At 49.4% G+C, this 17,298-nt stretch overlaps 1 protein-coding gene across 2 annotated transcripts in view; it reads right to left on the bottom strand.

Moving 5' to 3' along the window:
• Nucleotides 1-11,962, bottom strand: part of znrf2b (zinc and ring finger 2b) — a 38,558-nt gene extending 26,596 nt beyond the window's left edge. For both annotated transcript variants that reach the window (XR_013771304.1, XM_079240199.1), the window contains exon 1: nucleotides 11,399-11,962. Coding sequence is in view for 1 of the 2 variants with exons in the window: in XM_079240199.1 (XP_079096325.1) it covers nucleotides 11,399-11,795 (397 nt within the window). In the remaining variant the exon portion in view is untranslated. The remainder of the gene's footprint in view (nucleotides 1-11,398) is intronic.
• Nucleotides 11,963-17,298: the final 5,336 nt, after the last annotated feature.

Below are 17,298 nucleotides of genomic sequence, written 5' to 3'. Positions count from 1 at the left end.
GGAGACGGGTGAAACGCCACTAGGAGACGGGTGAAACGCCACTAGGAGACGGGTGAAACGCCACTAGGAGACGGGTGAAACGCCACTAGGAGACGGGTGAAACGGCCACTAGGAGACGGGTGAAACGGCCACTAGGAGACGGGTGAAACGCCACTAGGAGACGGGTGAAACGCCACTAGGAGACGGGTGAAACGCCACTAGGAGACGGGTGAAACGCCACTAGGAGACGGGTGAAACGCCACTAGGAGACGGGTGAAACGCCACTAGGAGACGGGTGAAACGCCACTAGGAGACGGGTGAAACGGCCACTAGGAGACGGGTGAAACGGCACTAGGAGACGGGTGAAACGCCACTAGGAGACGGGTGAAACGCCACTAGGAGACGGGTGAAACGGCCACTAGGAGACGGGTGAAACGCCACTAGGAGACGGGTGAAACGCCACTAGGAGACGGGTGAAACGCCACTAGGAGACGGGTGAAACGCCACTAGGAGACGGGTGAAACGCCACTAGGAGACGGGTGAAACGCCACTAGGAGACGGGTGAAACGCCACTAGGAGACGGGTGAAACGCCACTAGGAGACGGGTGAAACGCCACTAGGAGACGGGTGAAACGCCACTAGGAGACGGGTGAAACGCCACTAGGAGACGGGTGAAACGCCACTAGGAGACGGGTGAAACGCCACTAGGAGACGGGTGAAACGCCACTAGGAGACGGGTGAAACGCCACTAGGAGACGGGTGAAACGCCACTAGGAGACGGGTGAAACGCCACTAGGAGACGGGTGAAACGGCACTAGGAGACGGGTGAAACGCCACTAGGAGACGGGTGAAACGCCACTAGGAGACGGGTGAAACGGCACTAGGAGACGGGTGAAACGCCACTAGGAGACGGGTGAAACGGCCACTAGGAGACGGGTGAAACGCCACTAGGAGACGGGTGAAACGGCCACTAGGAGACGGGTGAAACGCCACTAGGAGACGGGTGAAACGCCACTAGGAGACGGGTGAAACGCCACTAGGAGACGGGTGAAACGCCACTAGGAGACGGGTGAAACGCCACTAGGAGACGGGTGAAACGGCCACTAGGAGACGGGTGAAACGGCCACTAGGAGACGGGTGAAACGGCCACTAGGAGACGGGTGAAACGCCACTAGGAGACGGGTGAAACGCCACTAGGAGACGGGTGAAACGCCACTAGGAGACGGGTGAAACGGCACTAGGAGACGGGTGAAACGCCACTAGGAGACGGGTGAAACGCCACTAGGAGACGGGTGAAACGCCACTAGGAGACGGGTGAAACGCCACTAGGAGACGGGTGAAACGTCACTAGGAGACGGGTGAAACGTCACTAGGAGACGGGTGAAACGCCACTAGGAGACGGGTGAAACGCCACTAGGAGACGGGTGAAACGCCACTAGGAGACGGGTGAAACGCCACTAGGAGACGGGTGAAACGCCACTAGGAGACGGGTGAAACGCCACTAGGAGACGGGTGAAACGGCACTAGGAGACGGGTGAAACGCCACTAGGAGACGGGTGAAACGCCACTAGGAGACGGGTGAAACGCCACTAGGAGACGGGTGAAACGCCACTAGGAGACGGGTGAAACGCCACTAGGAGACGGGTGAAACGCCACTAGGAGACGGGTGAAACGCCACTAGGAGACGGGTGAAACGCCACTAGGAGACGGGTGAAACGCCACTAGGAGACGGGTGAAACGCCACTAGGAGACGGGTGAAACGCCACTAGGAGACGGGTGAAACGCCACCCAGGTGCCGACTGGACAACATGGACGAAACTAAAACGGTGGAAAGACCGACCTTTCGGTGGAGGCTGAAAATGTTTCCCTTCCATCCCAAACGGAGGGAATGGACCATGATTCAGGAACCTGGAGCAGGACAGTCAGACTATGTGGCTCTCTTTGTTTACTGCTTGATAAATAATAATTCTTTTATTCTATTTTTCAGCCATTTCCACGTTTACAGATGTGTTTAATGTGAAGTTAAATCAGCGTTAGCTCGTCCTGGCTGCTGCGGCGGTTCCTGAAGCGGGGCGTCCCGGCAGCTCGTACCTGTCAGCTCCGACTGCCGTCAGATGAAGGGACATACCGTCCAGGACAGCAGGTCAGGCCTGCACCGCACCATCCTCTCATTAAATCCATGTATATTCCCACTTTTATGGAATTTCGTCCCATCTCTCCTCCTGACGCACCTTTTTATTTTATTAAAAAAGAAAAAACATTTTCTGTAAAGATGTTTTAAGGTTCGCTGTTGCAACACGAAACGTTTTCAAGTGCAACTTGTTGTAAATAAGATTCTTTTCTATTAGCTGTAAAAAAAAAGAAAAGAAAAAAAAGGTGATTACGTGTAAATAATGCAAGCAGTCATGTCCTGGCGTCTGATCGGGGCGGTGGCGTCCAGCTTGTTTACCAGCAACATGACGCCGGGAATGGACCGGACCGTCCCGCTTCTGCTTTTACTCCACATCTCATGTGGACTTCTCCGAGGCTCGCGGTGGTTTCAGCGCAGAAGGCTTCCTGTAAAGCTTCCTCTTTTCTGTCACACTTCCTGATGCTGGACCACAGACTCATGTGAGTCAGTTTCACCACAGAAACCTGGATCTGGACCTGCTTTCAGCAGCTGGACTCAGAGTCCAGAGGACTTTCATTGGTTTTGGGACGACAGGACCTGATCAGATCTATAAATCTATAAATGTGTCTCTGTGTGTCCCTGTGTGTCTCTGTGTGTCCCTGTGTGTCCCTGTGTGTCCCTGTGTGTCTCTGTGTGTCCCTGTGTGTCTCTGTGTGTCCCTGTGTGTCCCTGTGTGTCCCTGTGTGTCCCTGTGTGTCTCTGTGTGTCCCTGTGTGTCTCTGTGTGTCCCTGTGTGTCCCTGTGTGTCTGTGTGTCTTTGTGTGTCCCTGTGTGTCTGTGTGTCCCTGTGTGTCTGTGTGTCTCTGTGTGTCTGTGTGTCTCTGTGTCCCTGTGTGTGTCTGTGTGCCTGTGTGTCCCTGTGTGTGTCTGTGTGTGTCCCTGTGTGTCCCTGTGTGTCCCTGTGTCTCTGTGTGTCCCTGTGTGTCTGTGTGTCTGTGTGTCTCTGTGTGTCCCTGTGTGTCCCTGTGTGTCTGTGTGTCTCTGTGTGTCCCTGTGTGTCTGTGTCTCTGTGTGTCCCTGTGTGTCTGTGTGTCTGTGTGTCTCTGTGTGTCCCTGTGTGTCCCTGTGTGTCTGTGTGTCTCTGTGTGTCCCTGTGTGTGTCCCTGTGTGTCCCTGTGTGTCTGTGTGTCCCTGTGTGTGTCCCTGTGTCCCTGTGTGTCTGTGTGTCCCTGTGTGTGTCCCTGTGTGTGTCCCTGTGTGTCCCTGTGTGTCTGTGTGTCCCTGTGTGTGTCCCTGTGTGTCCCTGTGTGTCTGTGTGTCCCTGTGTGTGTCCCTGTGTGTCTCTGTGTGTCTGTGTGTCTCTGTGTCCCTGTGTGTCTGTGTGTCTCTGTGTGTCTGTGTGTGTCCCTGTGTGTCCCTGTGTGTGTCCCTGTGTCTCTGTGTGTCTCTGTGTGTCTGTGTGTGTCTGTGTGTGTCTGTGTGTCTGTGTGTGTCTGTGTGTGTCTGTGTGTCTGTGTGTGTCTGTGTGTGTCTGTGTGTCTCTGTGTGTGTGTCCCTGTGTGTCTGTGTGTGTCTGTGTGTCCCTGTGTGTGTCTCTGTGTGTCTGTGTGTGTCCCTGTGTGTCTGTGTGTCTTTGTGTGTCCCTGTGTGTCTGTGTGTCTCTGTGTGTGTCTGTGTGTCTCTGTGTGTCCCTGTGTGTCTCTGTGTGTCCCTGTGTGTCCCTGTGTGTCTCTGTGTGTCTCTGTGTGTCTGTGTGTCCCTGTGTGTCCCTGTGTGTCTGTGTGTCTCTGTGTGTCTGTGTGTCCCTGTGTGTGTCCCTGTGTGTCCCTGTGTGTCTCTGTGTGTCTGTGTGTCCCTGTGTGTCTGTGTGTGTCTCTGTGTGTCCCTGTGTGTCTCTGTGTGTCTCTGTGTGTCTGTGTGTCTCTGTGTGTCTGTGTGTCCCTGTGTGTCTCTGTGTGTCTCTGTGTGTCTCTGTGTCTCTGTGTGTCCCTGTGTGTCTCTGTGTGTCTCTGTGTGTCCCTGTGTGTCTCTGTGTGTCTCTGTGTGTCTCTGTGTGTCTCTGTGTGTCTGTGTGTCCCTGTGTGTCTCTGTGTGTCTCTGTGTGTCCCTGTGTGTCTCTGTGTCTCTGTGTGTCTCTGTGTGTCTCTGTGTGTCCCTGTGTGTCTCTGTGTGTCTCTGTGTGTCTCTGTGTGTCTGTGTGTCCCTGTGTGTCTCTGTGTGTCTCTGTGTGTCCCTGTGTGTCTCTGTGTCTCTGTGTGTCCCTGTGTGTCTCTGTGTGTCTGTGTGTCCCTGTGTGTCTCTGTGTGTCCCTGTGTGTCTGTGTGTGTCTGTGTGTCCCTGTGTGTCTCTGTGTGTCCCTGTGTGTCTCTGTGTGTCTGTGTGTCTCTGTGTGTCTCTGTGTGTCCCTGTGTGTCTCTGTGTGTCCCTGTGTGTCTCTGTGTGTCTCTGTGTGTCCCTGTGTGTCTCTGTGTGTCTGTGTGTCCCTGTGTGTCTCTGTGTGTCCCTGTGTGTCTCTGTGTGTCTCTGTGTGTCTGTGTGTCCCTGTGTGTCTGTGTGTGTCTCTGTGTGTCCCTGTGTGTCTCTGTGTGTCTCTGTGTGTCTGTGTGTCTCTGTGTGTCTGTGTGTCCCTGTGTGTCTCTGTGTGTCTCTGTGTGTCTCTGTGTCTCTGTGTGTCCCTGTGTGTCTCTGTGTGTCTCTGTGTGTCCCTGTGTGTCTCTGTGTGTCTCTGTGTGTCCCTGTGTGTCTCTGTGTGTCCCTGTGTGTCTCTGTGTGTCTCTGTGTGTCTGTGTGTCCCTGTGTGTCTCTGTGTGTCTCTGTGTGTCCCTGTGTGTCTCTGTGTCTCTGTGTGTCCCTGTGTGTCTCTGTGTGTCTGTGTGTCCCTGTGTGTCCCTGTGTGTCTGTGTGTGTCTGTGTGTCCCTGTGTGTCTCTGTGTGTCCCTGTGTGTCTCTGTGTGTCCCTGTGTGTCTCTGTGTGTCTGTGTGTCCCTGTGTGTCCCTGTGTGTCTGTGTGTCTCTGTGTGTCTGTGTGTCTCTGTGTGTCTCTGTGTGTCCCTGTGTGTCTCTGTGTGTCTCTGTGTGTCCCTGTGTGTCTCTGTGTGTCCCTGTGTGTCTCTGTGTGTCTGTGTGTCCCTGTGTGTCTCTGTGTGTCTCTGTGTGTCCCTGTGTGTCTCTGTGTGTCTCTGTGTGTCCCTGTGTGTCTCTGTGTGTCTGTGTGTCCCTGTGTGTCTCTGTGTGTCCCTGTGTGTCCCTGTGTGTCTCTGTGTGTCCCTGTGTGTCTCTGTGTGTCTGTGTGTCCCTGTGTGTCCCTGTGTGTCTCTGTGTGTCCCTGTGTGTCTCTGTGTGTCCCTGTGTGTCCCTGTGTGTCTCTGTGTGTCCCTGTGTGTCCCTGTGTGTCCCTGTGTGTCTCTGTGTGTCCCTGTGTGTCTCTGTGTGTCCCTGTGTGTCCCTGTGTGTCTCTGTGTGTCTGTGTGTCACTGTGTGTCTCTGTGTGTCTGTGTGTCCCTGTGTGTCCCTGTGTGTGTCTGTGTGTCCCGGCGAGCTGTCCAGGGTGTCCCCTGCCTCTCACCCAGAGCCAGCTGGGATAGGCTCCAGCTCCCCGCCACCCTTACTCGGACTAAGTGGTGAGGATGAATAAATGAAACCAAGACAATGTTCTGAAAGCTGAATGACCCTCATTTCATGTTTATAAGTGTGTAAAATAGAAACATGATGCAGCTCAAAGTGGGACGTGCCAATAATCAATAATCATGAAGAGTATTTATGGACAGAAACACGTAACCTGCTAGTTGTGTGGTTAAAGTGGTCTCCTATGAGACCAGTTCCTGACACCAGTCCCTGACACCAGTTCCTGACACCAGTTCCTGAGACCAGTCCCTGACACCAGTCCCTGAGACCAGTTCCTGAGACCAGTCCCTGACACCAGTCCCTGAGACCAGTTCCTGAGACCAGTTCCTGAGACCAGTCCCTGACACCAGTTCCTGACACCAGTTCCTGAGACCAGTCCCTGACACCAGTTCCTGAGACCAGTTCCTGACACCAGTCCCTGAGACCAGTTCCTGACACCAGTTCCTGACACCAGTCCCTGACACCAGTTCCTGACACCAGTTCCTGAGACCAGTCCCTGAGACCAGTTCCTGACACCAGTTCCTGACACCAGTTCCTGAGACCAGTTCCTGAGACCAGTTCCTGACACCAGTCCCTGAGACCAGTTCCTGACACCAGTTCCTGAGACCAGTCCCTGACACCAGTCCCTGAGACCAGTTCCTGAGACCAGTCCCTGACACCAGTCCCTGAGACCAGTTCCTGAGACCAGTCCCTGAGACCAGTTCCTGACACCAGTTCCTGACACCAGTCCCTGACACCAGTTCCTGAGACCAGTCCCTGACACCAGTTCCTGAGACCAGTTCCTGACACCAGTCCCTGACACCAGTCCCTGAGACCAGTCCCTGACACCAGTCCCTGAGACCAGTCCCTGAGACCAGTTCCTGAGACCAGTCCCTGACACCAGTTCCTGAGACCAGTTCCTGAGACCAGTCCCTGACACCAGTCCCTGAGACCAGTTCCTGAGACCAGTTCCTGACACCAGTCCCTGAGACCAGTTCCTGACACCAGTTCCTGACACCAGTCCCTGACACCAGTTCCTGACACCAGTTCCTGAGACCAGTCCCTGAGACCAGTTCCTGACACCAGTTCCTGACACCAGTCCCTGAGACCAGTCCCTGACACCAGTCCCTGAGACCAGTTCCTGACACCAGTCCCTGAGACCAGTTCCTGACACCAGTTCCTGAGACCAGTCCCTGAGACCAGTCCCTGACACCAGTTCCTGAGACCAGTTCCTGAGACCAGTCCCTGACACCAGTTCCTGAGACCAGTCCCTGACACCAGTTCCTGACACCAGTCCCTGAGACCAGTTCCTGACACCAGTCCCTGAGACCAGTTCCTGAGACCAGTTCCTGAGACCAGTCCCTGAGACCAGTCCCTGAGACCAGTTCCTGACACCAGTTCCTGAGACCAGTTCCTGAGACCAGTCCCTGAGACCAGTTCCTGAGACCAGTTCCTGACACCAGTTCCTGAGACCAGTCCCTGACACCAGTTCCTGAGACCAGTTCCTGAGACCAGTCCCTGACACCAGTTCCTGAGACCAGTTCCTGAGACCAGTCCCTGACACCAGTCCCTGAGACCAGTTCCTGAGACCAGTTCCTGACACCAGTCCCTGAGACCAGTTCCTGAGACCAGTTCCTGAGACCAGTCCCTGACACCAGTCCCTGAGACCAGTCCCTGACACCAGTTCCTGAGACCAGTTCCTGAGACCAGTCCCTGACACCAGTTCCTGAGACCAGTCCCTGACACCAGTCCCTGACACCAGTCCCTGAGACCAGTCCCTGACACCAGTCCCTGAGACCAGTCCCTGAGACCAGTTCCTGAGACCAGTCCCTGACACCAGTCCCTGAGACCAGTTCCTGAGACCAGTCCCTGAGACCAGTCCCTGACACCAGTCCCTGAGACCAGTTCCTGACACCAGTTCCTGAGACCAGTTCCTGAGACCAGTCCCTGACACCAGTCCCTGAGACCAGTTCCTGACACCAGTTCCTGAGACCAGTTCCTGAGACCAGTCCCTGACACCAGTCCCTGACACCAGTTCCTGAGACCAGTCCCTGACACCAGTCCCTGACACCAGTTCCTGAGACCAGTCCCTGAGACCAGTTCCTGACACCAGTTCCTGACACCAGTCCCTGACACCAGTCCCTGACACCAGTTCCTGAGACCAGTCCCTGACACCAGTTCCTGAGACCAGTTCCTGAGACCAGTTCCTGAGACCAGTCCCTGACACCAGTTCCTGACACCAGTCCCTGACACCAGTTCCTGACACCAGTTCCTGACACCAGTCCCTGAGACCAGTCCCTGACACCAGTCCCTGAGACCAGTTCCTGACACCAGTCCCTGAGACCAGTTCCTGACACCAGTCCCTGAGACCAGTTCCTGACACCAGTCCCTGAGACCAGTTCCTGACACCAGTTCCTGAGACCAGTCCCTGAGACCAGTTCCTGAGACCAGTCCCTGAGACCAGTTCCTGACACCAGTTCCTGAGACCAGTTCCTGAGACCAGTCCCTGACACCAGTCCCTGAGACCAGTTCCTGAGACCAGTTCCTGACACCAGTTCCTGAGACCAGTCCCTGACACCAGTTCCTGAGACCAGTTCCTGAGACCAGTCCCTGACACCAGTTCCTAAGACCAGTTCCTGAGACCAGTCCCTGACACCAGTTCCTGAGACCAGTTCCTGAGACCAGTCCCTGACACCAGTTCCTGAGACCAGTTCCTGACACCAGTCCCTGAGACCAGTTCCTGAGACCAGTTCCTGACACCAGTCCCTGAGACCAGTCCCTGAGACCAGTCCCTGACACCAGTTCCTGAGACCAGTTCCTGAGACCAGTCCCTGACACCAGTTCCTGAGACCAGTTCCTGACACCAGTCCCTGACACCAGTCCCTGAGACCAGTTCCTGAGACCAGTCCCTGACACCAGTCCCTGAGACCAGTTCCTGAGACCAGTCCCTGAGACCAGTTCCTGACACCAGTTCCTGACACCAGTTCCTGAGACCAGTCCCTGACACCAGTCCCTGACACCAGTCCCTGAGACCAGTTCCTGACACCAGTTCCTGAGACCAGTTCCTGAGACCAGTCCCTGACACCAGTCCCTGACACCAGTCCCTGACACCAGTTCCTGAGACCAGTCCCTGACACCAGTCCCTGACACCAGTTCCTGAGACCAGTCCCTGAGACCAGTTCCTGACACCAGTTCCTGAGACCAGTTCCTGACACCAGTTCCTGAGACCAGTTCCTGAGACCAGTCCCTGAGACCAGTTCCTGACACCAGTCCCTGACACCAGTCCCTGAGACCAGTTCCTGAGACCAGTTCCTGAGACCAGTTCCTGACACCAGTCCCTGAGACCAGTTCCTGACACCAGTTCCTGAGACCAGTCCCTGAGACCAGTTCCTGACACCAGTTCCTGACACCAGTTCCTGAGACCAGTCCCTGACACCAGTCCCTGAGACCAGTCCCTGAGACCAGTTCCTGAGACCAGTTCCTGACACCAGTCCCTGAGACCAGTTCCTGAGACCAGTCCCTGAGACCAGTTCCTGAGACCAGTTCCTGACACCAGTTCCTGAGACCAGTTCCTGACACCAGTCCCTGAGACCAGTTCCTGAGACCAGTTCCTGACACCAGTTCCTGAGACCAGTCCCTGAGACCAGTCCCTGAGACCAGTTCCTGACACCAGTTCCTGAGACCAGTTCCTGAGACCAGTTCCTGACACCAGTCCCTGACACCAGTTCCTGAGACCAGTTCCTGAGACCAGTTCCTGACACCAGTCCCTGACACCAGTCCCTGAGACCAGTTCCTGAGACCAGTTCCTGACACCAGTTCCTGAGACCAGTTCCTGACACCAGTCCCTGACACCAGTCCCTGAGACCAGTTCCTGAGACCAGTTCCTGACACCAGTTCCTGAGACCAGTTCCTGAGACCAGTCCCTGACACCAGTTCCTGAGACCAGTCCCTGACACCAGTTCCTGACACCAGTTCCTGAGACCAGTCCCTGACACCAGTTCCTGACACCAGTTCCTGAGACCAGTCCCTGAGACCAGTTCCTGAGACCAGTTCCTGACACCAGTCCCTGACACCAGTTCCTGAGACCAGTTCCTGAGACCAGTTCCTGACACCAGTCCCTGACACCAGTCCCTGAGACCAGTTCCTGAGACCAGTCCCTGACACCAGTCCCTGACACCAGTTCCTGAGACCAGTCCCTGACACCAGTCCCTGACACCAGTCCCTGACACCAGTTCCTGAGACCAGTCCCTGACACCAGTTCCTGAGACCAGTCCCTGACACCAGTCCCTGACACCAGTTCCTGACACCAGTTCCTGAGACCAGTCCCTGAGACCAGTCCCTGACACCAGTTCCTGAGACCAGTCCCTGAGACCAGTTCCTGACACCAGTCCCTGACACCAGTTCCTGAGACCAGTTCCTGAGACCAGTCCCTGACACCAGTTCCTGAGACCAGTTCCTGAGACCAGTCCCTGACACCAGTCCCTGAGACCAGTTCCTGAGACCAGTCCCTGACACCAGTCCCTGACACCAGTCCCTGAGACCAGTCCCTGACACCAGTTCCTGAGACCAGTCCCTGACACCAGTCCCTGAGACCAGTTCCTGAGACCAGTCCCTGACACCAGTCCCTGACACCAGTCCCTGAGACCAGTCCCTGACACCAGTTCCTGAGACCAGTCCCTGACACCAGTCCCTGAGACCAGTCCCTGACACCAGTCCCTGACACCAGTCCCTGACACCAGTCCCTGAGACCAGTCCCTGACACCAGTTCCTGAGACCAGTCCCTGACACCAGTCCCTGAGACCAGTTCCTGAGACCAGTCCCTGACACCAGTCCCTGACACCAGTCCCTGAGACCAGTCCCTGACACCAGTTCCTGAGACCAGTCCCTGACACCAGTCCCTGAGACCAGTTCCTGAGACCAGTCCCTGACACCAGTCCCTGACACCAGTTCCTGACACCAGTTCCTGACACCAGTTCCTGAGACCAGTCCCTGACACCAGTCCCTGAGACCAGTTCCTGAGACCAGTTCCTGACACCAGTCCCTGAGACCAGTCCCTGACACCAGTCCCTGACACCAGTTCCTGAGACCAGTCCCTGACACCAGTCCCTGAGACCAGTCCCTGACACCAGTCCCTGACACCAGTTCCTGAGACCAGTCCCTGACACCAGTCCCTGAGACCAGTTCCTGAGACCAGTCCCTGACACCAGTCCCTGAGACCAGTTCCTGAGACCAGTCCCTGACACCAGTTCCTGAGACCAGTCCCTGAGACCAGTTCCTGAGACCAGTCCCTGAGACCAGTTCCTGAGACCAGTCCCTGACACCAGTCCCTGACACCAGTTCCTGAGACCAGTCCCTGACACCAGTCCCTGACACCAGTTCCTGAGACCAGTTCCTGAGACCAGTCCCTGACACCAGTCCCTGACACCAGTTCCTGACACCAGTTCCTGAGACCAGTTCCTGAGACCAGTCCCTGAGACCAGTTCCTGAGACCAGTTCCTGACACCAGTTCCTGAGACCAGTCCCTGACACCAGTCCCTGAGCTAAGGTTCAGACCTGAAACCAGTAGAAAAGCAGCTGAGAAACCAGCAGCAGGATCCGGATCACGCTGTTCACACTTCGGGTTTATAAACCAGTTTAAAACCGGTGGAGGAACTGGGAACTGACCAGTCTGAGGTGCCGTGACCTGTCTGACCCAGCAGGTCTTACCTGCGAACAGATGAGGGGACAGGTGAGCTGGTAAGGAGCCCACCAGCAGCCGCGGAGCCTCGTGCACGCCGCCCGCGCGCCCCCTGCCCGCCGCCTCCTCCGGGCTGCTGCCTCCGGACTCCGGCGAACTGTTCGGGATGTGGATGCTGGACTGAGGTCTGGTACTGGTCCCGGAGCCCCCCGCAGACCTGGCCCTGGCCCCCAGTCCTGGCTGGCTGCTGCCGGACGCGGCTCCGGAGCCTCTGGAGGCGGCGTGTCCGGGGGAGATGACCCCCGCGGCGGCGGCGCTCCGGACGCCGCTGCCGGACGTGGAGGAGGGCAGGTCGGACCCGGAGTATGCTCTGGTCCGTCCGTTAGCAGCTGGGCTAGCAGGAGAGCTGCTCTGCTTCGCCCCCATGCTCTGGTCGCTCTGCGTGGAGCCGCTGCGGGACCGTGCGGGACCAAACCCGCCTGACGCAGGCGGCCGCGCGTCCTGCTGGAGCACGAGACCAGAACAAAGTGCGCTACGACCCGGTCCGGAGGGACAAGATGTCCGGGTCCGAGCAGAAAAGTTCAGCCAACATGGTGTCCCATCAGGAGCGGCTCCGTCTGATCCGCTCCGCCATGGGGGGGGGGGGGCGGGGGGGGGGGGGGGGCGGGAGTCGGGCTCCTCGGGCTCCTCACGCCTCCCGCAGCGCCCCGCAGCGCCAAGAGGAAGCGATGGAGCAGAAAGCAAGCTGACCTGCTGCTGTGCACGCGGACTGACTGCCAAGCTCCGCGAGCTCACGTGGACTTCCGGTCAGCCCCTTCAAAGTAAAGCAGCCTGAAGGTTGAACCAGCACGGGCGTAGCCACAGCGTTCATAAAGGGGGCCACGCGACAGAAAGGGTTTTTACCAGGCTAGTTTACTCCCGCTGCGCAAAATCTGAAAAAAAACATCTCCATGACAACAGCTGCTGAAAACTATGATGAACGCATAAAAATAGATCATAACCAGTGCTTTAAGTGGGCCGGTGCGCAGCAGTACACAGTACCAGCACTTTTAAATTCTATCCCTTTGCGTATCGGGACTATTTTTTTCAGCGTATGGTGTGTACCAGGACTTTTACCGGCAACCAGTGTGCCTTCCCACTACTTCACCACATATTACAGCTTATATTTGCTCATCTTAATAAAAGAAAAATTAAGAAGTCACCTCAAAAGAAATTTATTGTTAAGATCGGTTTAGACGCACTATGCTTGCTGTAACCCACAACGTCACGCCACACGTCACATGGTTCACTCGCTTCTGTGTTTACATTGTAGTGGACGTGATATGGATAAGAGGAAAGAAACTAACATTTACTACGGTAGTACTACTTAACAGTCATGTACTACAGTAGTACTACTAAGTCATATACTACAGTAGTACTACTTCCCAGTAATTTACTACAATAATACTACCTAACAGTCTTGTACTACAGTAATAATACTTAACAGTCATTTACTACAGTAGTACTACTAACAGTAATTTACTACAGTAGTATTACTAACTGTCATTTATTACAGTAGTACTACTTAACAGTCATTTACTACAGTAGAACTAGTTAACGGTCATTTACTACAGTAGTACTACTTAACAGTCATTTACTACAGTATTACTACTTACCAGTAATTTACCACAGAAGTACTACTTAACAGTCATGTACCACAGTAATACTACTTAACAGTCATTTACTACAGTAGTACTACTTACCAGTAATTTACTACACAAGCACTGCTAACAGTCATTTACTACAGTAGTAATACTTACAATCATGTACTACAATAGTAGTACTAACAGTCATTTACTACAGTAGTACTACTTAACAGTCATGTACTACCGTAGTACTACCAACAGTCATTTACTAGAGTAGAACTAGTTAACAGTCATTTACTACAGTGGTAATACTTAGTCATGTACTACAGTACTACCACTTACCAGTAATTTACGACATTAGTGCTACCTAACAATCTTGTACTACAGTAATAATACTTAACAGTCATTTACTACAGTAGTACTACTAACAGTCATTTACTACAGTTGTACCACCAACAGTCATTTATTAGTGTAGAACTAGTTAACAGTCATTTACTTCAGTAGTAGTACTTAACAGTCATGTACTACAGTAGTACTACTTACCAGTAATTTACTACACTAGTACTGCTAACAGTCATTTACTACAGTAGTACTACTTACCAGTAATTTACTACACTAGTACTGCTAACAGTCATTTACTACAGTAGTACTACTTACCAGTAATTTACTACACTAGTACTGCTAACAGTCATTTACTACAGTAGTACTACATCCCAGTAATTTACTACACTAGTACTGCTAACAGTCATTTACTACAGTAGTACTACTTACCAGTAATTTACTACACTAGTACTACTAACAGTCATTTACTACAGTAGTGCTACTTAGTCATTTACTACAGCAGTACTACTTAACAATGATGTACTAAAGTAGTAATACTAACATTCATGTACTACAGTAGTACTACTAACAGTCATGTACTACAGTAGTACTACTTAACATTCATGTACTACAGTAGTACTACTAACAGTCATGTACCACAGTAATACTACTTAACACTCATGTACTTCAGTAATAATACTTACCAGTAATTTACTACAGTAGTACTACTTAACAGTCATTTACTACAGTAGTATTACTGTCATTTACTACAGTAGTACTACTACTAACAGTAATTTACTACAGTAGTACTACTTATTCATTTACTACAGTAGTACTACTTAACAGTAATTTACTACAGTAGTACTACTAACAGTAATTTACTACAGTAATAATACTTAACAGTCATTTACTACAGTAATAATACTTAACAATGATTTACTACAGTAGTACTACTTAACAGTCATTTACTATAGTAGTACTACTAACTGTCATTTATTACAGTAGTACTAATTAACAATGATGTACTACAGTAGTACTACTAACATTCATTTACTACTGTAGTACTACTTATTCATTTACTACAGTAGTACTACTTAACAGTCATTTACTACAGTAGTACTACTTAACAGTCATTTACTACAGTAGTACTACTTAACAGACATTTACTACAGTAGTACTACTAACTGTCATTTACTACAGTAGTACTACTTAACAGTCATTTACTACAGCAGTACTACTTAACAGTTATTTACTACAGTAGTACTACTAACAGTCATTTACTACAGTAGTATTACTAACTGTCATTTACTACAGTAGTACTACTAACAGTCATTTACTACAGTAGTATTACTAACTGTCATTTACTACAGTAGTACTACTTAACAGTCATTTACTACAGTAGTACTACTTAACAGACATTTACTACAGTAGTACTACTAACTGTCATTTACTACAGTAGTACTACTTAACAGTTATTTACTACAGTAGTACTACTTAACAGTCATTTACTACAGTAGTACTACTTAACAGACATTTACTACAGTAGTACTACTAACAGTCATTTACTACAGTAGTACTACTAACAGTCATTTACTACAGTAGTATTACTAACTGTCATTTACTACAGTAGTACTACTTAACAGTCATTTACTACAGTAATACTACTTAACAGTCATTTACTACAGTAGTACTACTTAACAGTCATTTACTACAGTAGTACTACTTAACAGTCATTTACTACAGTAGTACTACTTAACAGTCATTTACTACAGTAGTACTACTTAACAGTCATTTAGTACAGTAGTACTACTAACAGTCATTTACTACAGTAGTATTACTAACTGTCATTTACTACAGTAGTACTACTTAACAGTCATTTACTACAGTAGTACTACTTAACAGACATTTACTACAGTAGTACTACTAACTGTCATTTACTAAAGTAGTACTACTTAACAGTCATTTACTACAGTAGTACTACTTAACAGTCATTTACTACAGTAGTACTACTTAACAGACATTTCCTACAGTAGTACTACTAACAGTCATTTACTACAGTAGTACTACTAACAGTCATTTACTACAGTAGTACTACTTAACAGACATTTCCTACAGTAGTACTACTAACAGTCATTTACTACAGTAGTACTACTAACAGTCATTTACTACAGTAGTATTACTAACTGTCATTTACTACAGTAGTACTACTTAACAGTCATTTACTACAGTAATACTACTTAACAGTCATTTACTACAGTAGTACTACTTAACAGTCATTTACTACAGTAGTACTACTTAACAGACATTTACTACAGTAGTACTACTAACTGTCATTTACTACAGTAGTACTACTTAACAGTCATTTACTACAGTAGTACTACTTAACAGTTATTTACTACAGTAGTACTACTAACAGTCATTTACTACAGTAGTATTACTAACTGTCATTTACTACAGTAGTACTACTAACAGTCATTTACTACAGTAGTATTACTAACTGTCATTTACTACAGTAGTACTACTTAACAGTCATTTACTACAGTAGTACTACTTAACAGACATTTACTACAGTAGTACTACTAACTGTCATTTACTACAGTAGTACTACTTAACAGACATTTACTACAGTAGTACTACTAACAGTCATTTACTACAGTAGTACTACTAACAGTAATTTACTACAGTAGTACTACTTAACAGTCATTTACTACGGTAGTACTACTAACAGTAATTTACTACAGTAGTACTACTTAACAGTAATTTACTACAGTAGTACTACTTAACAGTCATTTACTACAGTAGTACTACTAACAGTCATTTACTACAGTAATACTACTTAACAGTCATTTACTGCAGTAGTACTACTAACAGTCATTTACTACAGTAGTACTACTTAACAGTCATTTACTACAGTAGTACTACTTAACAGACATTTACTACAGTAGTACTACTAACAGTCATTTACTACAGTAGTACTACTTAACAGTCATTTACTACAGTAGTACTACTTAACAGTCATTACTACAGTAGTACTACTTAAGAGTCATTTACTACAGTAGCACTACTTAACAGTCATTTACTACAGTAGTACTACTTAACAGTTATTTACTACAGTAGTACTACTAACAGTCATTTACTACAGTAGTATTACTAACAGTTATTTACTACAGTAGTACTAAACAGTCATTTACTACAGTAGTATTACTAACTGTCATTTACTACAGTAATACTACTTAACAGTCATTTACTACAGTAGTACTACTTAACAGACGTTTACTACAGTAGTACTACTAACTGTCTTTTACTACAGTAGTATTACTAACTGTCATTTACTACAGTAGTACTACTAACAGTCATTTACTACAGTAGTATTACTAACTGTCATTTACTACAGTAGTACTACTAACAGTCATTTACTACAGTAGTACTACTTAACAGTCATTTACTACAGTAGTACTACTAACAGTAATTTACTACAGTAGTACTACTAACAGTCATTTACTACAGTAGTATTACTAACTGTCATTTACTACAGTAGTACTACTTAACAGTCATTTACTACAGTAGTACTACTTAACAGTTATTTACTACAGTAGTACTACTAACAGTCATTTACTACAGTAGTATTACTAACTGTCATTTACTACAGTAGTACTACTAACAGTCATTTACTACAGTAGTATTACTAACTGTCATTTACTACAGTAGTACTACTTAACAGTCATTTACTACAGTAGTACTACTTAACAGACATTTACTACAGTAGTACTACTAACTGTCATTTACTACAGTAGTACTACTTAACAGTAATTTACTACAGTAGTACTACTAAAAGTCATTTACTACAGTAGTACCCCTTAACAGACATTTACTACAGTAGTACTACTAACAGTCATTTATTACAGTAGTACTACTTAACAGTCATTTACTACAGTAGTACTACTAACAGTAATTTACTACAGTAATACTACTTAACAGTCATT

This window comes from Telmatherina bonti (assembly GCF_933228915.1).
Source record: "Telmatherina bonti genome assembly, chromosome: 5".
NCBI classification, from domain to species: Eukaryota; Metazoa; Chordata; class Actinopteri; order Atheriniformes; family Telmatherinidae; genus Telmatherina; species Telmatherina bonti.
This window is presented reverse-complemented; position numbering and strand designations above follow the sequence as displayed.